The 23915-nt window shown below is 40.2% G+C and overlaps 1 protein-coding gene across 4 annotated transcripts in view; it reads right to left on the bottom strand.

Annotated features, from left to right (window-relative positions):
* Positions 1 to 21654, bottom strand: part of furina (furin (paired basic amino acid cleaving enzyme) a) — an 82645-nt gene extending 60991 nt beyond the window's left edge. Inside the window, exons 1-2 of one of the 4 annotated variants that reach the window (XM_008405438.2) lie at positions 21131 to 21654; positions 12471 to 12794 (exon numbers count right to left, since the gene is read on the bottom strand). In XM_008405438.2, coding sequence (XP_008403660.1) covers positions 12471 to 12680 — 210 coding nt within the window. In that variant the 5' untranslated portion in view covers positions 12681 to 12794; positions 21131 to 21654. Of the gene's footprint in view, positions 1 to 12470; positions 12795 to 17000; positions 17023 to 20555; positions 21101 to 21130 lie in introns of those variants that run through there. The other 3 variants (XM_008405439.2, XM_008405440.2, XM_008405441.2) reach the window with 3 other exon arrangements.
* Between the last annotated feature and the right edge of the window lie 2261 nt (positions 21655 to 23915).

Genomic DNA, 23915 nt, shown 5'->3' with positions numbered 1-23915 from the left:
GCCAGCCGAAACAGACGACTTTAACGAATCTGTGTCAGTTCTCTCCAACTCAGCTGATGAAACAAGACAGATTAATGCTTTCTTATGAAATTCAATTATTATTCATGAGGTTTTGTGTAATCATTGCACAAGAATGCTGGTGGGGTATTTTGTTTTTTTAGTCACAAACATGCTCACACCTGGACCTACAGCAGGCTTATCTTGTAACAGCTGGGTAAGTACTTCGTTTAACGACGCCATGAAGTAATTTCCTTCCCTGAAGGGGTGTGTTCAACCCCCAACCCAGATTCAGAGTAAATAGGAATCATATGAATCTGCCTACTTTGAACACTTCAGTACTCCGGGGGTTTAAACTAATGAGTATTTTCATAAGCAGTCAGCGTACTTGTTTTTCTTTTTGATTAAATCTGCTAATCGTCTCATCTACGAGCTGTCAAAAGCGCAAACTCTGAAAGTGATAAAAAAAAAGAGAGAAAAAAAAGTTCCATTACTGTCCTAACATTCTTCAAATGCCTCATCTCCCACGAGAGAGCGCATGTGCGCACATGTGTGTGTGCTCATACTTAAAAAGGTAAAGAGGTTCCTGTCCGAGTGTTTTCATGTCTCTCCTGCACATCTGGCTCTCGTTACAGCCTCTGTGACCTGCGTGTGGTTGGGCTCCGTCCCAGCCCCCATCGCTCCGCTGTGGGAGAGCAGAATAACGACTGAGCGGTGCTGGGTCCTAACTGCTGCGGTTCCCAGGACCCCTGGCAGTATGGGTGGTTCACCACTTTGCTTCAGGCGAGAGATTGCCTCCCACTGACCAGCCTGCTATTTTTCTTTTCATCTTTGTCTTTAGATTAAGTTTTTTTTTTTTTTTTTGAAGCCACCCCCATAAGTGCTTCTAGAAATGGATTTCTGTTATTTTAGCCCTTTAGAAAATAACAGCATTCTCCGCCATCATCTGTGGGATCATTTTGACCAGACAGTATTTTTTTTTTTAATAACAGTTCTTAAAAAAATAAAAATAAAAAAAATCATGAAGACTGAGACACATTGTGCAGCTCTACAGATGGCAGCACAGTTCAGTCACACATCATTAAGTGTAGCTGCATCTATTGATCTGATCCATTTAAAAATGTCTATCCTGACACGTGATAAACATCTTCAGCGGTGATTTCTAAAGCAATGCTGCTACATAATTAGTTCAATTATTATAACAAAAGCAACATTGGAGGCTGAAAAGCAAGAGGCAATTTGTAACCTTAAGCATCAACATCTGGAGTGTTACCGAATCATCCTCATCTGGGATTAGCTCATGAAAATTTATGAGCAGACCAGTAGCTATTTGTTGTTCACTGTGGAAACTGCAGCAAAACACATTTCTTTTTATATTTAGTAGAGATAAAACAGACCAGTGCTTTTCAGAGAGATACAGATTTTCAGCTTCTCTTTGCAATCTGAGCTGCTGATTCCAACTTCTGTTTCCCAACGACGACGACATTAGGAAAAAAAACAAAATGTGCAGCAGGGTTCTTGAGGTTGTGGCTTTATGTCCCATCTCAAAGTGCACGCTGCTTCAAGTCGACTCAAGTCAAATTTGTGTTGCACATTTCAGCAACAAGGCAGTTCAAAGCGCCTTACATCATGAAAGCAGTCATCAATTATATAACAAGGCATAAATGTTACATGTTGTTCAATTTTATCATCAAAATCATGAAGCAAATACATCAAATATGTTGATCAGTTTTCCACAAAGGCGGCTCTAAACAGCGAGGTTTTTAGCCTTGATCTAAAGGAACTCAGAGTTTCAGATGTTTTTCAGTTTATTCCAGATTAGAGGAGCATACAAACTGAATGCTGCTTCTGTTTGTTTAGAACTTAGTGATCTGGAAGGTTGAAGACTAACTAAAAATATTTTTTCAGTATTTTGCCTACCTATGGCGTCAATCTATGGAAAAAATATGGAAATATGGAAAGTGCAATGTCTCACCAGCTGAAAAATAATTACAGACTTTTTTTCTGGTTTTGTTTCTACTGCAACGCACATGCAGACAATGAGTCAGTATTTTTATTTTTTTGGGATAATCACTTCTTGCTGGCAACTTTGTCCTTTCGCCACCGAGGTCTTGAGCTGAATGAACACGATGAGTCAACTGTGAAGTTCATTAGTGTCCAAAGAGGAGCGGCTGTGCTAAGACGAAGTGAGATCCGGGGGTACTTGATGAACAACAGAGCAGCGCCCCGGATAAAAGGAGGCTCTCTTATTGACAGCAGCAAGTACCAAGCGCAGAGGCACCGTTCTGTCACTGACGAACCAGCCCCGCTTTGGTAACAATACTCTCCTCCCTGGATAAAAAAGCCTGTCTGCACCCAACGAGGGGACCAAATCGAACAACTCTGACAGCACACACAGATTTAGACGCATTCATTACCGAACTTCAAAGCAGCAGCAGCAGCAGCAGCATCTCCATGGGACGCGCTACAGTATCTGCGCTACGCTGCACACCCTTCAGCTTGAAGTAGGACAGAGTCACAGCACAGAGTGCCGCGTTAAAGATTAATGAAGATACGGCAAAAGCAAACCAGCTTACAAAACATGCTTAAACGTGATCAAATATTTAGAAGTGGCAATCTGTGTGCATTGCGGTGTTTGACTCGAGGACCCCGGAGAGGCCTTCGGGACATCGGAACGGTATCCGTGATGAATAGCATGATTGATGCCTTAACAGCAGCTGGATCTGGTCAGCAACAGGAAAACAAAAAGAGGAAAGACAAAAAAACAACAAACACTCACTGTCCACGCTGCTCTGTTATTCGAGGAGTAGTTTAATGAGTGGTAGTGAGACATCTATCACCTTCTGGATGATATAGGGATGTTTGTGTTCAGGGCCAATTTTATATTATCAGGCCACATTTATTAAATGGCCTGTGCCTTGCCAGCATGTAACTATTTTTTTTTTCTGACTACACGCTCACAGGATTTAATTAGAGTCGTACCCTATTGACAAATATTAGCCAAATCACTTAACGTAACACTCATTTATGAAAGGGACTTTTCCACATTAATTCACGGTTTCTCGAGCTGAATGCTCCTCGTGACGCACCTGCTTTTGTTTTGGGTTTTTTTTTTTTGTTTTTTCCCCCCTAAAGTAAACTCGCTGACTCGTTTGAACGCCGCTGATGAAGGAAACAATTATTCTCACCGTTTTTGTGAGAAGTTCAGAGTTAATTTCACACCGCGCTGCAGAGCAGGCTGAAACGTTCAAGCATTGTTAGGGAGAGACAATGAGGAGGGAAAAACAGGGAGGTGCGGACTCGACTCTGACAGGGTTTAATGAAGGCGCTGAGTCTCGTTTTTTCAGACGGGGCTGTGTTTGGCAATAATGATCACAAAAAGAGGAACCACCCACATAGTACGGTACGAGTCATGCTGAGAAGCTCCAATCAGCACTCAGCGGGCTCCCTTCTTCTCCAATCATCGACACATCCTGCTATAAGATTCCCCAGCAAATATCTCTGACCCCCCCCTCCCACCTCACAGTTAATTATATCATGTCTCTGGAGTCCAATTATGGACTCTGAACGCTCAGCTTCCTAATTTCCAATGTTTTCCACTTCTCTCTACTTGCAGGTTGCCATGAAGTTTCAGCGGATTGATGGGTCAAAAATAATTCAGGCCTTATCTGGCTGTGCAGCCTCTACGGTTTAGCAGAGCATCTAAATGAAGGTATTTGGAAGTCAGCACAATTAAACAAGCCCACAAGTTTAATGGCAGAACCTTAAACAGTTATCAGTTTCCAAAGGTAAGATTAACCGCAAATAATTAAAGAGCAACAAACCGCTCTGCTCCCTCCGACAGCAGAACCGTTCAACAAGCGGCTTCGTTTATCTTAAAATATTCATAAAACTTAATGTAGTTTCGAAGAGACGCTGAAACGGCACAACATTTTTCATCATACTGAAGCTGACTTTGCGAGGTGCGATCCAGCAGATGAATTCAGTTCACTTCATCGGGCTAATACTTCACTAGTCTCCACGCAGCGGAGAAGCCCCCCCACTACTTTTAAATCATTTATCCAGCAGCATTCAGGTCACTCAGCGGAAGAAAAAAAAAGAAAAAAAGAAAAGAAACTGTGAAAGATTGACAGACAACAAAGAAATGATCTGAAAGCAGAATGAGAATGAATTTTTATTTGCAGTGTTTCAGACCGTAGAGGAGCAGAGAGAGAAAAGAGGGGAACGTGCAGCAAAGGCCCAGAGGTCGGGAATTGAACCCCAGACGGCTTCATCAAGGAACATTAGCCGAAGTGAACAGGGCACCCGCTCTGCCCCTCGCATGAAATATTCAATTCCTCTTTATGTGGCGCAACTCCTCTCATCTTATCATTCAAACACTGGACTACATCACAGAAGAGACTCATATCATCATTTTAAAAAAAATAAAAAATAAAAAAACAGGAAGCGTTTCTGGTTAATAGTAACGGAACTTGATTTTTTTTTAACACTTTTCTGGTCTAGCTTTGCTAGACCAGAACTCACCGCTTCACTGAGACACAGATCGGTGGCAACTTGAGTTTAACTCTTTCCCCAGGGCCAACTCAACATGCGACAGGAAGAAGCTGAAGTCAAACCCACAACTTTCTAAATGCAAGACAACCACGCCGAGTTACAGACGCAACACATACTTTTAACATGAATGCGACATAAGAAGCTTCAGGGCTTTTTCTCAGTCAACGTGTTGCGCAGGTGAACCTTTACCCCAAACTTTGACTGGTTGCAACTAATTACTATTGTCATAATCAATTAGAGAAGCTAAAACTATACCACTTTAGTTCTGGATAGAATATATTTACAGACATAGAAATGTTTTTTTTTTTCCATATTAAATACAAACTGGATTTCACCAAAATAACGCTTTGTGTTCTTTCAGCAAATGAGTCTATAAACTCTAGTTTTTACCGAGTCGGTTAACAATTATCTCAATAATTCATTCATCATGATTAATTGTTTCAGCTCTAGTGATAACAATATTGACAAAAGAGATTGTTTTATTTTCTTAATGGGCAAATAAAACTTGCTTGTTCGTCTTTTGGTATCTTTCCATCTCTGTGACAAACATGTACACACAGGATCGTGATCCCAATCCCGTGTCGGCTGCTGCCGATGATCTCKGTTAGCAATTCCTAAAACAGCTGATTGCATCACAGCAAGCTTCCAAAAACAATAACCAGACATGTCTTACTTCATATTAAAGTATCTTACAACACTATAAAGCTAGGTGGAGTATGGTTGATTGCTTAATGGAAACGTCTGTGCATAAAGTAACCTGAATCCCACATTGCTACATTGAGCAAACCAATTTGAGAAATCTGTTTTGATTCTTTTGAGCAACGTCAGAGTCAATATTCAGGGAGAATACTTTTCCCAGCCGTAAGAAGGTTGGGGAAAAACTTGTCAGGCGAATCAATTACTAAACAGACATCGACTGTAACACGTCTTAATCTTTTATATCTATAAGCAAATATAACACACTGCGAAGAAGTTTCAATCTGTGCGATTTCCACTAAATTTAAGCTCCATTCTGTCTGATATGAATGAAGTCTTTACATTGTATGGGTCATCATCGACCATCACGGTCACACTGAACACATCTGCTGAATACTTGTGGATCTCAAAGCCGCAAGGCTCGCGTTGAAAGAAAAAAAAATGGTTCAAGTTGTACTAAAATTTCATCTGACTTACAGCGACAGTCATCATAAAATCCTGTTAGGGTGTCAATAAGATGCAGAGTGAAAATCTCTGTGAAATCAACTTGTTCACATTGCACAGAGGGCTTATGGCTTTTTATTCTCGCCTGCATGCAAATGCAGCCACAACGAAGCATGAATTGTGGAAGTATTAAATTCTTTGGTGAAATATGTTGCAATATCCTTGCAAAGCCCCAGGGGGGGAAGGAGTGTACTTTAAACAAGCTGTTAAAATTACAGGGAAATATCAGAAGTGGAAAGATTAGAAGTTGTGGCGTGTCTTTTCCAGGCTAGAGAACGGTGGTTTAGATAAAAGCGAAGTTCTCAAAGAGGCTGCCCTCAAGTGCAGTTCTGTGTCACGACTTACTGATAGCATGGACCTCATCTTCTTCATCAGAACTTTAGACGGTGTTCGCCTCTTCTGCACGGTTCTTTAATCTTGTGTTACAGAATATTAATGACCGTCAAAAAAAAAAAAAAAAAGAAATGCTTCCACCGTTTCATAAGGAAGGAGGAAGTGGGTACTTTTAGTTAGAAACTAGCCAAGATGGTGCCATGGAGTACAGTAAGGGTACAGTTTCCCCAAACACAATCCTCCCTTACAGGCAAAGCCCCCGGGTAGGATGCTGCGCTCTAAATAGATCAGCTATGAATACAGGTTATTATCTGCTGCCACCATCAGAAGTCCATGTTCACATGAACGACTTCTGAGAAATGCTGCTTAGGAATGCATTTTTTTTTCTTTTTTTTTTTTTTACATGAAGCAAATATAAAAATTGCTGTTTCTAAAATCAGCAAACAAAACAAAAATCTAATAAATAATCAAATCCAACTCCCCAGAAAAACTTGAATCTCGGTTTTGCATTCTGAAAACCCAGCTGCCTTCTTAAAATGAGCACCTGATTCATGCTGCAACAACAGAAGGAAGCAGGAAACAAAAAAAAAAAAAATTATACGAGCTTCTGGGAAAATGAGGCTTCCGTCAGTCACTGAGCAGCACTCGCACATGCCGATCATTATAACCAGGATGGCGCGGCTTTCTGAGACTCTACGGCTGATGACTAAGAGAAAGGCATTGATGAAAGTGAAGTTAATAACTCACTCTGAGGTGCAGCTACAAAGAGTGAAGGTTTAAGGACTCATCTTCAGGAAAAGAACTTTGATGTGCCACATAGAAGATGAGAAAGATGGTGAAATCCTAAGGTCACAWAAAGATGATGTTTCAGGCCCACAAACAGCAACAGCAGCAGCTTCACCAGCAGCCAAGCTGATCAAATGGAAAAGAAGTTCTTTTGTTGCGGCGCTGCCTGCAGTTTATTCATTTTTAAATCATTCCTTTGATCTCGTAACATTTGATCCTATTCATGCTGAAGATCGCGCTTCTAATGATCCTCGGCATTCATTCGCTTGTGTCAGTCCTCATTACTGACCTCCGTCTTACCAGTAATGGCTTCCTTCAAATCCCATTTCACTATTTATTTAAATACCTCCCTAATGGGAGCGCAATCGGACCGGGAACAGCGCCACAATTTCAGGTTCCGCTTTAACTGCAGCGCAAGTTTGATGATGTGAGCAAAAAAAGAGGGTCTTTAAAATGCAAACTAACCATCAGCAGATGCAGGATTGTTGCCAAAGCCGGTTTACTGCAGTGTGAGTCAGCCATTTCTTAATTGTATGACTTTAACTCAGTTTTAATTATTTGCCTTGTTTTGAATAGCACTCTAATCTAGAAGCGCCTGCACAGCGAAAAGCCTAATCACTTGGTTACCGTAGCTGTTTACTTTTAAAAACATCAGGTATTTTCAAATACATTTAATCTTTTTTTTTTTGACATCAACAACTTTAAAAACAAACTATAGAAAAAAATTGAAAAAAAAAAAAGTGGATGACTTACAAAGTTTAGAGGATGACAAATGACAGAGCAACGAGGCAGCACCTTAATCCTGACAGTTAGTGCACTTCTGGGTCAGAAATTTCTATAACAAACTGCCATCAGTCAACAGGGCTTCGGCGTTTCCACACCATCAAGCAACCCACTCGCACCAGCCAGCTCAGCTTTATCGATTAGCAGGGACAGAAAAACAAAATGGAGTTCGAATGTATTTTGACCTCAACAACTGTGCCAATGATAAGGACAGATCCATTACACCAGTCAAGAGGGAAACAAGTCGCAGATCCTGATCAAGCAAACATTCCCATCATTCCCTGCTTTCTGCCCCCACATTTACACTTTCTGATACAGTCCAACAGCAATTTAAAAGCTTGTTGTACTATTAATTTGGATCCTAATAAAAACTTAAACGGACACAGGTCTGACGTAAGAGTTTGTTTTTTATTTTATATACTGCAGAAAAATGTCCCTTTCGCAAACCTTACAGAATTTTAATTAAGGAAACGTTTTGGAAGTAATTTTTGACTGCATATTTTTTAAATATAAAAAAGGTTATATTTGTTAATGTATACATAAAATACCCTCAACTTTAAAAGGCTTATGTTAGCCCATTACATGACAATAAATGCGACAATAGCCACAAGGTTACCAAGCATCTTAGAGAATCAAATACACGAAAATTAAATTAAATTAAAAAGTCACCTCTTTAGCTTCCATTTATAATGTTTTTTTTCCGCCAATCAGCCTTGAACTTTGGGGCACTGTCAGGGGGGAAATTCAAAAATCTGATTTTTTTTCCCCAGTAAACCAAGAAGACTAAACTCTACCAGATTGAACTGATGGGTGTGAATAATGAGATTATCTGTGAGCTGAAATTAAGTCCGAAGCACAGAGACGTACAAGGCCATGTAAAAAGAAGCCATCGTTTCCATACCGAGTTGAAACATGTTCATTCAGGCTGTGACAGAGAGCTAGACTTTCAGAAGATAACAGGAAGGCTAACCAGAGTACAGCATAATTGCTTTTAGCATCGATCTGGTGTGGAAGGTGCTGGATGTGGGAATATTTGATCCTTTTCAGGAATCTCAGAGCCAAGGTAAGGCTTTACATTGGTTGATGAAAACAGAAAGTTTGAGTAATGCTAGTCGTGCTAACCAGGCTACCTGCTAGCATAGTATGCTAAAAATAGCTTAAAATGTGTTATAGCAAAGCCTAAGGAAAACTAAAACTGGCTTTGAAAAAAAATTGTTTTTAACTGCTTCCAAGAGCATCTAAGAAAATACAGCTTGAATTTTCACAAGAAATTTTGTTGTGTAGGATCTGTTGCTAGCAAACTATATTTGCAGAAATGTGTCTTTTGTGTGGACATGAATGACAGCACAGAGCAATAAATAATCCATGTCTTTAGGGTAGAAGAGCTATAGATGCCATATTGCAAACAGAGTGAGTGAAGGTGGAATGAAAACACCTGTCCAGCTGGTCTTTGATCCCATCATGCAGGCCTCCTGTCCAACGCCAACACAAACCAGAGGAGAGAAACTCAGAGCAACATCACAGCTCAGATATGCTACAGTCTGTCACACACACACACACACACAGCAACTTTCATTTCTAATCAGCTGTGGGGCAAAAAACCTTTGCAGATTTGTTTGTTCCTATTTCTAAACTAATGGCTTCATTTTAATCAATGAACAAAAAAACTATGCCATCTAGGCAGTGCAGCGCATCGGAGCATCTTTATTGAAGTCATTACTTGTGATCATCAAGCTCGCCTTTCAAAGCTAATGAACAGAGTATTTATATATGCCAGGCCAAGGCCTAGCGGTACCTTTCCAAACTGGAAAGGTAAATCTCCTGAAATAGTGTTCATCTAGCAACCACCCTCATAATTAATTAATTTATCATCTTATAATTGTTTGGCCCATACTGCATAAGGGGAGGAAATGCACATCAGTTTTATAATGCCCAAGGTGGCATCTTTAATTCCTCTTTCTTGCACAGTTGACAGTTAACGCGCAGCTACGCTGTTGAATCCCGGCGAACATAAACTCCATCTTTACTTTGTGGCATCAGCAGAACCAGATTAATCCTCATGCTTTATTTCAGCTTTGTTGCTCATTAAATTTTCATTCTGCAATTCATTTTAAACAGGGAACACCATTCACGTGTAGCTCTTCTGGTAAGGACCAAGTGTTCCTCTGTTGAACAACTCTTTGATACTTTGACTTTACTTTTTTCATGAGGTAAAAATGAGTCACATGCGTATAAGGTTAAAAGTAATAGAGGTCGTCAGCAGCACAAGATTAAACAGTGTGATGGGTCCTAACTGGGTTTAATTAGCCAACATTTAAAAAAGATGCATGCAAGGTAAGAGATCAAAGTCATAGAGAAAGAATACTGGGAGAGATCACATCTGTTTTCACTTCAGTGGCTCTTTACTCAGCATCCTCCTAGATATCCTCGTTAATGCAGCGTTATTAAGCAAAAACGGCCTCCCTGCTTATCAGTCCAGCTCAGCTCAGACATAAAAGTCCAACTTTTAGCTTTCAGAACATCAAAAATTATCTGAAACAAGCTGCCGAGTCCGACCAAGGCTCACACGGGGATCTCTTCTCCAGGGAGCCGTTTTCTGAGCACCCAGGTGTGGTTGCTTTGTTTGCGTTTCCCCCGCTTTCCGCAGCAAATACATACTTAAAGGATTTAAGTGCGTAGGGTTGCTCATTAGTGTTCATGCAATGATGCAGAGCACAATTAACATCTTTCCCATGTGACCAGTCGGGCCATATGGTGCAGTACGGAACACTGGTGCCCATTAGAGCAGAGACATGGTGGACTTTAAACATCTGGATGAAGAGCTGCTTGTTCTCCTCTGGTTTTCGACTGCAAAAAGCTCAAACCAGTAGACTGAGCTCTAACTTATAAAGGCTACGGCAGAACACAAATCAAATACATTCTTAAATATTTAAGAGACCCAGTGATTAAATTGTAGCCTTTTAGCTACAATCAACATCAACAATGATGACATCTACTTTTACAAGTAAAATATCTGCAGGATGTTTGAGCGCCGTCATGGATTTGATGCTCAACAGTTCCTAAGAAAAAAGAAATGTGAATAAAAAACAAACATATCCAGCAACATCTGCCTAAAGGCTACACTAGTTTACTTCAGTATTTGTTTGTAAGGGAGAAGCTGATGATGGGAAATGATAACCCAGCTGATCGGCTTCCAATGGAGCCAAGCAGGAAGTCATAAAGAAGGAAAATGTCACCCACGCACATTGGAAAAGATTATAGTTTTCTTGGTTCAGCTGGTTTAATTAGTCATAGTCACTTTGAGAGCTTTCTCAAAAGTACACAAAAAATGTTTTTTTACTTAAAGGCATTCAGCTTTTTTATGACCTATACAAAGGCAAATTATTGATTTCACTACACATCTTTGGCACACTTTCAGAAATCTCCTGCATCACAGTTAGATGTTTCAGCTCAAAGACCAAATAAAGATATTGCGAATCAATACAACAAATGATTCACTAATAATGGGGGAAACAAATCTACCTGCTGTGTAAGAAATTGCAACTGCCTCTTTTGTAAAACTATGAAGCAACTGAGATGAATCACTGCACCACAAGTATTTAGGTCAATTTAACAACCAACACAATCATATATCATTTAATTAGAGCTTGTCTGTGAAGTAGGGCACAAGATCTCAAAAAGCAACACACCGTGCCCCTAATTTAAAAAAAAAAAAAAAAACTCAAATCCTTCCTCCTGGCTCCGATTGGTTGTTTCTAAACGGGCGTGGGGTATTTCTGCAGATGGCTGTAGGAACACACATCACAGACTGTATGATGCTACACTGTTACAACATGAGGACAGTTTCAACAATCATGTAAGACGACACATTTGTTTATAAAAGATACATACAGAAGCTTTAGCGGCTCCAAAAAAAACTAAGCTTTTAGAGCTGCCTAGTAGAAGTTTCCACTTAAATTTGATTGAGGTGTTGTACTGCTTCCTAAAACAACAATTCTGCAAAGAAGTGTGGACCGGGATTCATTCAACTCATTGCCACTTTTTGTAAGCCAGATGATTAAAATTTGCTTCATGGTCTGAAACATGCATGCGTGACGAAATGTGCGTTTTATTTACAGTAATTTTTTTCTTTTTATCCTAAGTTTGAAAGCATTTTCCATGTCAGCTTTCATATTTCCATGTAGATACACTGTACTCTTGGACTTGTCGTCTAACCTGTTCACCTGCAAGCATTTTTCACATTCAAAAGCTCTAAAGCTTCACAGAAACAACCCGGGAACACACCTGTTCTTGTGAACTGAATGCATTAGAAGAAAAACCCTGTCAAGTTATCCCTAGAAAAGAAAGATCAGTGACACACCTGTAAAAGATATCCTTTGCACAACAATGAAGCACCTGCACAAAAACGTCAATACAAGGTGGTTTTATCGCAAACACAAAAGGGGAGATTTTTTACTCTTTGAACATTTCAAGGTTTGTGTGTGTGGAAGGAAACATGAGCAAAAATAGAAAGGCATAATGTTACTTTGTTGTCCTCCCACAAAAAAAATGAACATAAATAATGAAAAATCATCCATAAATATTTCAAAGAGGGGTTGAAAGAGCATTCGATGGCTTTTTGGAGAACCCTAATAGCAAATAAAGGCAGATATTAGCTACAAAGTAATGGGATACTGTGTGCAACAGCTTCAGGTTTCAGGTATCTCCTATTTGCATAGTCAAAACCTGGCCTTGGTAACCATGACTAACAACGACCCAGTGGAGCATATCCCAGCAGCAGCTAAAGAACTACACTAAAAACAGCCCAAACAACTTACATGTCCATGGTTTATGAAGCCATGTTTCTTGGCAATTTGGTCAGCTTCCTCCGGACCGCCGGGTATGTGGACCGCCCATGTGTTGGTGTAGACCTTGTGACCCAGAGCCGATCCAAACCCGGACACCAGCAGCACAAACACAGCCCCGATTAGCAGCTGCAGCAGCCTGAGCCTGCAGCCTGTGGAGGGAGATGGAGGCCCAGAAGCCATGGGTTCTCCTAAAGCAGGAACGTCACGGAGCGAAGCAGCTCTCCAACAGGCCGGGGCTGCTTACAGCACATGCAGGTGCACAGGGAGTCGAAGGCAGCGAGAGTCACAGCTCACCTGGAGAGAAACAAAAGAAGATGGGGGAAACCACAAAGCATCAAAACCGATGTACAAGTCCCAAAACAGCAAGCTGGACTGGGTCCAGTATGAACAAAGAAGATGTATCACCCCGTGTTAACCCAAATGTAGGAGGAAGAAAGCAGAAGAACAAGAAAAATCACATCTGTTCCCTGGGTTTTAAATATAGAAAACTAAAGAAAGGGGTGAAAACACGACAGCTGCCAATTTTAAGAAACCGGCTACTAATTTCATCTTAGATGAATGTGTGTCTAATATAAAGTTAGATATTAAAAAAAGAACCATTTAAGACATACTGTATCAAATGTATGTAGATGCAGTTAAGATGGACTGCATCTTAAATATTATTTGAACATTTTGGCTCTTAAAAAAAAAACAGAAAAAAAACATTAAAACAGATTTACAATATGCTAGATAAAAATGTATTAAAATATATTAAAAGGTATACTTGCATCTTATTGCATTTACTTAGTATAAAATTTTTTACATATATGTGCAACTACCTAAGATACAGCTGCATATTTACTTGTACGCTATATCTGAAATGTAGCTCTATTTGTTCTAGAGCAGAGATAATATGAGGTATGTTTGGGACACACAGTTTTCTAGAAGTTTAAAAATTTAAAAATACCAAATCTCCTTGCTTTCCTACTTTGTATCTTATAGTATTTCATTTATTTTTGCACAAAAAGGAAATATTAAGCTAGATTAAAGTAGAAGACAAACTGTCCCAACTGGCCACATCAAAAGTCTTTTTGCCGATGCATTTTTTTTTTATGCTCTTCATATTATCATTTTAATGCAGCTGCCATCAGACTCCAGTGCAACCAGCCTGCAGTCCTGGAGTGACCTGGACTGCACTCGTCACTCCAGTGCCGTGTGTGTTGCACGCAACATCGCATGCAACACATTCGGCATGATGCATGCAGCAAGTTGTACACAAATGCAAATGCTACGTATGGAGGGCCACAAGGGACAAAATAAAATAAATGCATCATTAAATTATTAATTAAATGTAACGTGAAATAAATGTTTAATGAAATGCTTGAAAAAAATTTTAATAAACATTAAATTTATTAGTTACCATTAAATCATTCAAATACAAGCTTATGCTTACACGGATCTGTCGGCCACGTAGTCTGGATGATAATCTTCTGCTTCCGTGTTGTTTGCTAATTGTAAACTCTCTCCAAAGAGCTCAAGGGAAAACTTTTATTACAAAGGCCGACATAAATCAGGCTGCACTGGTGGAGTTTAACAGATCCATGTAAGCCCCGCCCATAGTCCCGCCCCCTCAACTTGACAAAATTGTGTCACGGTGACACTGCAGAACAAGAAACCAGGAATAATTATTATTACATTTAATTAACAATCTGCATCAGCTATTATATGTCTACATTTTAATAATAATACATCAGTTGTCTAGATAATTTATGTAATAAACATCTATTTAAGTATATGTTTTATGGTATATGACTTAATAAAGAATTTATTTATTTATTTTTGTCCCTCTTCGCCCTCCATAGACAGACAGTTGTGTTATCAGAATAGACAAAACGGGACTTCCTCCATCAAGGCTGTCTGCTATAATGTTACTAGTAAACACTGCTGGGGGATACCTTTTGTTTTGAAGGATAGAAACCAGGATTTTGAGGAAGTTAGCTTCTCAGCAGAAGCGCTGTTCTGCTGAGATAAAGCTGAAAACTAAAATGGACGTAGCGTGCGATTATAAATATAGAGCGGAAGTCACATGCTTCTTTTGTCTATTGCTTATATTTGATCCCAGTCTTTCATGTGGTCCAAAATCCTGAGTCTGTTTCATGCTTTGGTATGAAAGTCGAATAAAATGCGACATAACCAGTTAGAAAACATTCAACAAACATAGAATTTAGGATCACAAAGTGGCCTGGGTGTGATCATATGAGGAAAAAAAAACTTTTTAAATGCAAAACATATGTAAATGTGCTTAGGACACACCAGATTTTAAACAAATCATATAACTTACAGTATTTACTTATTTGTTTTTGATCAACCAAAAAAAAAAAACTACTAAAGTTCCCAAACAGCAGGTTTGAGCGGCCCGGCTAAGAACAGGCATTTAACAATCCGGCATGACGCAGTGAGCGGGGCGTCTGGAGCGGACCTGATATTGTGGTCAGGCACACGGCAGCAAATTTAGGCCTCCAAACTCCCACGGGACGTTACCGTCAACGAAGGTTGCAAAAGAAAAATGCTTAGGTAGACCGAGTTGGCAGCAGAGGTGGAGGAGTGTGGTTGGAAAGCAGGACCACACCCTGGATGCTGAGGGATAACAACAGAGTCCGTTCCAGTAGGAAGTGAAGTAGCCTCTCGAGGGTGAACGCCTCAGGCAGCGGTGGCAGCTACTGAAAAGGCTGCAGCCAAGGACAGCACATAAAAAGCAGTGGAGAGGATTTTTTTTCACAAAGTAGAAATTTGTAGTGCTTCCACTTTTTTTCTTTTTTTCTTTTCTTGTAGCATGCTGCAAGATAGCCACGCACTATAAACAAAGACGGAAAATCCAATTCCTCATTTTAGGTTTCTGCTACCAGGTTTTGTACCCAGACACAAATCTTAGCTTGTTGTTTAATTGCTTGCTGACACACTTCTGCAGTAATGCTGTGGGGTCCCGCTTTATTGTCTGTTCAGACCATTATCCCTCATGCTAACTGCTGTGCCACCGAATGGACTAGACCTCACTGAGCACAATGCTCCTATTGTGCGGTTCCCTCTCCGTGCAGTTATACGAGATCTCCAGTGGTGTCTATGGTGGAGCCGCGGCTCTCACCTATTTCTTTTTACTCAGGTGTTATAAGCAATATAGTCACTTCTCCCATGTAAGCCATTGTGTTAGCCTCGGGAAGGACAAACAAGCTCCAGAAGATTTCCCATGATGATATGTTGCAATGAAAGAATAATGCGTTTAGAGGCAGCGGCGGCTCATTTTTCTCTCCTCTTATAAAACCTGTTATTTCAAATTAAAAACACAGGAGCATTTCAGTGTTTGGGGTAATTAGGGGCAATTAGAATAAAAAGTGATCGCGTCACGTCTCTAAAACCAAAAGCAATACATTTTCAAGAACAGATTGAAGCAGGATTTTTTTTTTTTTTTTCCCTTCAAGGTCTGACTCACTGATTGAGGATTTGACTGATTCTGATTTTCTCCCTTAAGGAATATATAGGAATTACAACATCATCCCTATTTATAAGCTCAAATCCCCAACAGGAAAATTATTTTAATCAAACTCAATAAAAGTGTCTTGAAGAACACGCATTTAGTTAATGTGCTTCTGTTACGAATGGTGGGAGTTCTTAGTTTTGATGCATTCAAGCAAACAGGAATATTTAAATTTTTCAGTATCTGATTTGCCTCTCATTTATCAGCGTCGATCAGTTGAAAAATCAGCTTATTCAGATTTCTGACTGGTGCATCACTAACATTAAGCAAATAACTGACGGTTGTTTATTCAGAAAACATATGACCCAGTACGACCATTACATTTTATAATATGGTTTAACGGTAGCATGTGGCTTATCTCGTGCTCGCTACGCAGGGTCAACAAACCTTTCCAAGTGTTAACACACATTGTGGAAACAGCTGATCAGGTAACACCCACCAACTGAAACATCTGCTCTTTTTACTCTTCCATGGATCAGAGCAAACCTTCCCATCCAGTGACATTTTGTTTGTCTGTGTTGGTGCACAATGTAGCCATAAAGAAAAATTCTGATAACTTGGGTTGGTTTCAAAGCACTAAAATGACATTTCAAACCATTTTATAACCAAAATAAAAAGATGAAAACATCCCGAGATGTCCATTAGCAAAGTGAGAAGTTAGTGTCTCAAACTGTACAGTAAATTTCCTTCAGCAGATTATGAGGCAACTGTCCACAGCAAATACCAGTCAAACAGGTCAGCCTGTTTCTGTCCCGGAAAGACGGGCTGCTAATCCAAGTCAGGCTTTACAAATGCCTACATTTTATTCTATAAATAGCTTCACAACAGAGACAAATCTACCTGTGTCAATGTTGAGCCAACAGAAACAACAACAAAAAAAACCACATCAAATTGGCCCTTTATCAAATCAAAACTTTTACAAACATCAACTTCCAAAGAGGCTACAATACAGAGAGAAACCCATCAAAAACTCTGCGTGTATAACTCACTCAGTTTTGTCCTCTGTCCTTTGATGCAACAAGCAAACAGAGTGTGAACGTTCCCCAGGCCTTTGTTTGATTTTCAGACACACGCTGACATTTAACTGCAGAAGCCCGTGACCTCATCGGCGTAGCTAACCACTCAGTTTCCTTAACGTCAGCCTAAAAAACCGCACACGATGCGGCCAACAGACCGCCGAACTCCTGCAAGAGACGCTAGAGGAGCCAACGTCCGCCACGTTTAGCGTCCTCGGGCTCCCTGAAGTAAATTACGGCGCAGATCAGAGCCTGACAATGCGTTGAAACTGTATCATAATTAGCCAAGAATCATTAAACCCCAACAGATAACTGTGACCTCATTACCGATCTCATCAGGACAGTTTTTGTAAGGAAGCAGTTTTTACACCTCATTGGTTTATTGTTTATGTTCAGAGATAAAAAAAAAAAAAGAAAGAAGAAGAAACAAACTACAGCGGGTTTAGCCAACATGACCTTTAACAAGTTATTCTAAGTCCACAATTACTGTCGGCCCGCTCCGCAGTCAAAAAAACTCTCCAGAGTGTTTTGGAGATAATAGGCTGCGAGTGTAGCCAAGGGCTGAATTATGAATATAATACATGAATGAATACAACAAGGACGGCGCATATTAGCCTATGCAAAATGTGTGGTTTGTTTATTGGACCAACATACAAATGAGCAATTTATTCATTCACTTCAAGTCACTTTCTAATTAGCTTTGCAGGTGTTACGTAACCAGAGGAGCTCCTATTATCTGAAAAATCCTTAATTAGTTCCAATTAAATGTAAAAATCCAGCTTGCAGTTTCAATTAAAGTTAAAAAACAATTCATCTTGGTTTCATGGAGCGCACACAAACATTTTAAGGAAAACACACAGCATGATCTCACCGATTTGATTAAAACCAGAAAGGATCGACTAGCATTACTGCTGCTAAAATGAGTTGGTGCTTAAAAAAATACTAGTCATTATTAAAGCCGCATAGTTTATTGATTAGCTATCATAAGCACTAAATTTATGTGTGCAAAACTGAAAATGTAAAAAGAGCAGGTTAATGATTTGAAGTCCAATAAATGCTAATAATGCATCCGTTTACTCAGACGGAACTTCCTGCCGCTTCGGCAGAGCAGACTGAGCTTTTCCTTTCTCTTCCTCTGCAATGATGGCAAAGAATAAACGGTGGGTTGGCTGCAACTCATATCAATACAACAATGTTTTTATAGTCGTATCTCAATTGCATGCTTTCCTAATACGGCACAGCTCTAGTTATAATATTTTTTTTATAACATAAATTTGAGGTTATTTCCCTAAAAGTGGAATTACTTAATTACTTTATGGAATAAAGTAAATGTATTTTTAAAACAAAGCTTCCTAAATAAGAAGGATGGATGGCATTCTTCATTTCCATTTCATCACTGCAATTTATTTCTTTTTTACCACAAATAATTTTAAACAACCAAATTTGTATTTTATATGAGTAAAGTGGAAGTGTACAGCTGACCAGCAGTGCACAGCAGCTGGTAAGGAAAGGACAGGTCTGCTCCTCTTGGCTAAGAAAACTCTACATTTTCTCCAGCATCTCATAAAAAAAAAATTGTAATTATTTTGACCTTTCCAAGTCTTTAATGTGTAACTTCATAAACTACCTGCCTGACAATAAAACCGATTCTGAAACCGGAGATCGCCGTCGCTAAGCAACCGTTCTCAGCCTGCGTCGGAAAAGCTCGGCCGGAGTAGGACATAAAAAGCCTTCAGACGCTGGAAGGCAGCAGGTCTGGATCCAAATGACTTCCAGAAAGGCGTTATCAGAAGTGACAGGAGCACAGCCCAGAAGAAGATGCTTGTTTGCATCTTTGTTGGAGAAAGTCCCCGGAGGACAGAGACGTCATCTGCAACAGTCACATCATTTCTAAGAAGAGTAACGGCAGCTCTATTCCTTTATGTCAAATGTGCCTGATTAAAGGCGATGATAGGACGCGTTTTGGATGGGATTCCTTTGAAACGGAGAGGCTGCAGGGGCTTTGGGGAATGCTGAACACATGAGGAGAACTCGACAGTAAAAGAAGCACCAACATTTCAGACTGAACTTTATTTTATTTTTTTAAACTTCAGCAGGCACAAATGCAACAGTCTTTATTGAAGATACCAATAAAGACTGCCTGCTGTCTAAAAAAAAAAAAAGTTTTAAATATTTGTATCATTTCAAACTGATATATTTTATATACAAAAAAAACCTAATTTAGATGTTGGAAACAAAAACCCAAGTCTCCCACGTGTTTTTCTTGCTCATAACAACAGGGACAAGTTTGGAAGCACGACAACAGTTTAAACGAAAGAATAATAGTCACGCAGTTTTAAAACCACAGCAGTTGAGCTATGTGAGCAGCTGACTGCAGGCTGACTACAGGAGCAGATAGCCCAGTTACTTAGCAAGCGTTTTTAAAACGTATCAAGAGGAAAACAGAAAAAACTCAATCTGAGCAATACACACTTTAAAAAATGCTATCCTACATTTATCTAGCTTAAATCAATGCATTAAAATAAAGAARAAAAGAGATAACTCTATTATAACTTGAATATTGTAATAGCAAGAAGAACTCAGAGCACCAAAATCGAATTGCTCATTTTTACTGTTAGGAAAAATTGTACTTGTTACGCAACAGTTGATCACCAGGTGAAATAGAGCAACGTGTCTGACGGACGTCAACAAACTGCTGCAACTCYGAGTCTCACTTCGGCTGCTGGAACGTGAAGGTCATCTTGAGAAAATGGGAGGAGGACGAGTGGCTCTGATGCAGAGGTCTACGTTTTGTGGCTGCCTGCGAACAGCCAGAGCTCTGGGGGGGGGAAACGATGCTCATGTCACATCGCTCTCCTTTTAACAAGAGTTGTTAAAACTCTCAAAGACACAGGGCTCAGCACTTAGCAGAAACAAGCCCCTCATTCATATTTATGTGTAAATACTGCGACGTGTTTTTGTCTTGTACTGAGAGGCTTCATGTTTTCTGGGATAAATACTTCATTATGTGAATTTTTGTGCTTGTTTGGTTTTTTTTTTTTTGTGTGTGTTTTTTTTTTTGTTGTTTTTTTTTTTACCTACTGCATGTCTGTGGGTTTCACAGTTTTCTGTGATTATCCATAATGATCACCAGCTGAAAATTTCGACACAAACACAACAGGAAGAGGTCACTTCTCATAGCAATGCAGCAACAACTCTGACACTTAATGATCAAGAGAAATACATCACCAGAAACTAATGCCTTAACCTCCTCCTCCCCCCTTATCGATTTTAAACAACCAGATTTATCTTCGTTCCTTTATAAAGTTCCCTGAAAGATAAATCACGCTGTCCCCGAAAAACACACGGAGCACCAACAAAAGTCTGCCGAGAGCCGAGCTAAACTGCAGCACAGAAGAGGAAGAGCCAAACTTCTCTCTCTTTCTCGATCTGGCCCCGAAACGCTCAAAATATCAATATTTACCAGATTAAGTTACAGGGTTTTAATTTCTCGCCCCCTGTTGAGAGTTCTCCGTGGGGTTGACTCACCTCAGTCCTCCAGTTCGCCACAACAACACGGAGTCACCGTTTGGCTCGGAGCTGCGGCTGGAGCTGATCCGATGATGATGAGGATGGTGATGATGACTCCTCCGCTTGACAAATATGTCTGAAACTGTAGCGCTCAGTGATCAACGCAAACTTGACGCCACGCTGCTCCTTCTCACAGGTGCCTCCCCCTTTTTTTTTCTTCCCTCTTTCCTCCCTCCTCTTATCTACTTCTGACGATCGTTTCGCAATTTCTTTTTTTGGGACACAAACCGATTTAGCAGCGCGGATCCGAAGCAGCAGTTTTCCTACCGTCCGACTCCGCAGGAACAACCACAGAAACCGGACGCGGCGTAGTCGACGTAGCCTCCGTTTATGTGTGTGATTCTTCCCCCCTCCTTTTGGGAGAAGACCACAAACTGACAACAGCGTAGTCAATAATCCATTGCCTGGTCCTAAGTGTCAGGGATTCGGCGTAACTGGGGGCAGCTGGCTCGGTGAAAGTCGGCAGCTCGACCAGAACAAGTCAAACACAACAAGCTAAAGCAAACGGTGAACTTACCAACGGCTCAACTTACCAGCTTCCTTTACATCCTGCTCGATCCTGCGGCTTATTGTCTCACACTGCGGTGTTAAATCCGACGACGACACGGCGAAACGACTGAAGAAGGCGTAAAAGACAACTGCTGATGATAAACAGTCATGATACCCCTCCGGTGTACCGCTGAGTGGTCGGCACAAGCCCCAGGAAATACGTCAGGATCATGGACAAAGTGGAGTCGTTTGAGCAACACCTCCTCATGGACAGCAGCGCTGCTGCAGCTCCACCTGCTGGTCACAGGGGGAACTGCACCGTGGATGTGACGCTCGAAACGAAGCAGACTCTCGTTGCCGGTTCCGAAAAGATGGGAACCGGCTCCCATTTCGTTCGCGTTATTTATTATTTCAAGACTTGCCGAACGTTGAATGGAATCCTAAAAATAAATTGTTTTGGCGGCCTACTTGTAAACAAGGTAGCCACCATTGCGTCACTACATGTAAAATGTATTTTAGAGTTTACTAGGGAGCAGACATAAAGTAGTCTCCCTTTTGCCAATATCCGTCCATTTTCTATACACCCTTGTCCCTAAGTGGGGTTAGTAGGGTTGCTGGTGCCTATCTCCAGCTAACGTTCCGGGCAAGAGGCAGGGGTCACCCTGGGCAGGTCGCCAGTCTGTCACAGGGCACCACAGAGACAGACAGGACACACAACCATGCACACACACACACACACACACACACACACACACACACACACACACACATGCACTCACACCCAGGGAGAATTTAGAAAAACCAATTAACCTGACAGTCATATTTTTGGACTGTGGGAGGAAGCTGGAGTACCCGGAGAAACCCACGCATGCACAGGGAGAACATGCAAACTCCATGCAGACCCAGGCTGGGAATCGAGCCCAGAACCTTCTTGCTGCAAGGCAACAGCTCTACCAACTGCACCACTGTGCAGCCCCCTTTTGCTAATAATTAGCATTTATTCATCCTAGCGCATATTCTTTTTTTAATAATTCAGTTTTTCTCCTAAATTGTAATTATCATAAAACATTAAAATGTAACTATTTTATGTAATAATGTTATTTCATGTAAACTTTGTATTCCACTCCATTTACATATGTTTCAGTTTTTTTTCCAAAGAAATATGACAGAATTTGAGTCAAGTTGCCTATGTTTGCACATTATGTGTTTCAGTCAACGATAAATAGATTACAGTGGCCACCCAATTTAATAAATTCTCCCCTTTAACCACTTTGCATCCACGTTTTGTAAACAAATGTTGGTATTTTGTTGTGGCTTTGGAAAAATTACAAATCCAGCAACTTTTGATTATTAGAAATAGTGTAGAACTGCAATGTATCATCATCAAGTGAAAACTTTGTTTTATATCTATGTTTACTTCACCAAACCTGATTAAAATGAATAATTCAAAATCTAGCCTTGGTATAGGATGTAATTTCACCGTTTAGATGCTGGACCAGGGAAGCATCTCAAACAAGCATCATTCTTCACGGACCGGAGTTGGATTCCACTGACGTAGAATAATCCACTCCAGGTAAACCAGTCTAAAGGTTTTTCGGTTTGTCTTAATATCAAGAGTATTCCAAAATGCCATTGTTTTGTCTTTCACAAATCAAATTACACTTTCCTAAATTTTAAAATGCATTATAAAGTAAGTTAAATGTGGAACAAACCCAGTGAAAGTTTGACCAGTCTATGTGTTTTAGATTTTGCAAAACACTGAAATAGCTCTTTCCAGATTGGCTTTATATGTAAACAAGCCACAAAAATCTAATCTTCTATTCGAACAACAACTTTTATTTCCCCTAACAGCCCTCACGCGTGCCGCCCCCAATTGGAGTGGTGCCCTGGTCAGTGAGCCATATCACTCATGTTCAAAGCCACCATCGGTTGGCACTTGGAAATTCCTACTTTATAGTACAAATGGAAAGCGGTGCAAGTGTGGAGCCATTTGCAGGCTTAGTTAGTGAATTGAATCAAATGAACCGGTTCCAGGAGAAGAGCTGAAATTCTACATGAGAGGCTTCATCTGACATGCAGGCTGTGTGAGTCGGGCTGATGCCAGCCGGCCAGACGGTCAATTTATCGTGGGGAAAAAACATGCACTAAAGAACCAGCAAGCAGACTGTATGCCAACAAGCATCATCCTGACTGAGAAAACTGTTGCCAGCATGAAAGGATTATGAATCGGCTCACCGGGCTCATCCCCAAGGTCAGGAGACCCCTGCAGCTCGCAGCCTCTCTTTGAAGTGATTAACAATTCTTGCTTAATAAATCAATCAAACCCCTGCAAGCAAGCACTGATTTGTGACATGTTTATTTTAAGCTGCGAATAAATTAAACAAATTTTTAAAAAATTATAAAAGTGCATCAGAACATTAAAAAGTACATCAATCAAACCTTAACCCAGAGTTTACTTCACTTCAAAATGAAGGTTTTTTTTCACACAGCTAGCTGCCTGTTCTAAAATTGATAAACAAAGATAGATTTTCTATGTCACAGAGTTTTTGATAGTATGATTAAACTTGACTTTAATTTGAAATATGCACCATCTGGGTTGTTCCTGCAGCCAACTCTGAACTGGTTCCCATCCATGAGGCCACCTGTGTTGCATCTTTTTAATTCATTTCATCCATTTCATTCGCCACCATCGCTCCACTTGTCTCTGACTGATCGATTAAATAAACATACACAATGCCAAGAAGTGAAAAGGGGTGATTGAAGGTTATCAACATCATAAATGGATTTATTTCGGCTCAAGCTAAATAAAAGTCTCTCTGTCAGATTTTG

Source organism: Poecilia reticulata, linkage group LG3 (assembly GCF_000633615.1).
Source record: "Poecilia reticulata strain Guanapo linkage group LG3, Guppy_female_1.0+MT, whole genome shotgun sequence".
Taxonomy (NCBI): domain Eukaryota; kingdom Metazoa; phylum Chordata; class Actinopteri; order Cyprinodontiformes; family Poeciliidae; genus Poecilia; species Poecilia reticulata.
Note: the sequence above shows the minus strand (reverse complement) of the source record. Positions and strands in the feature narration are given on the sequence as shown.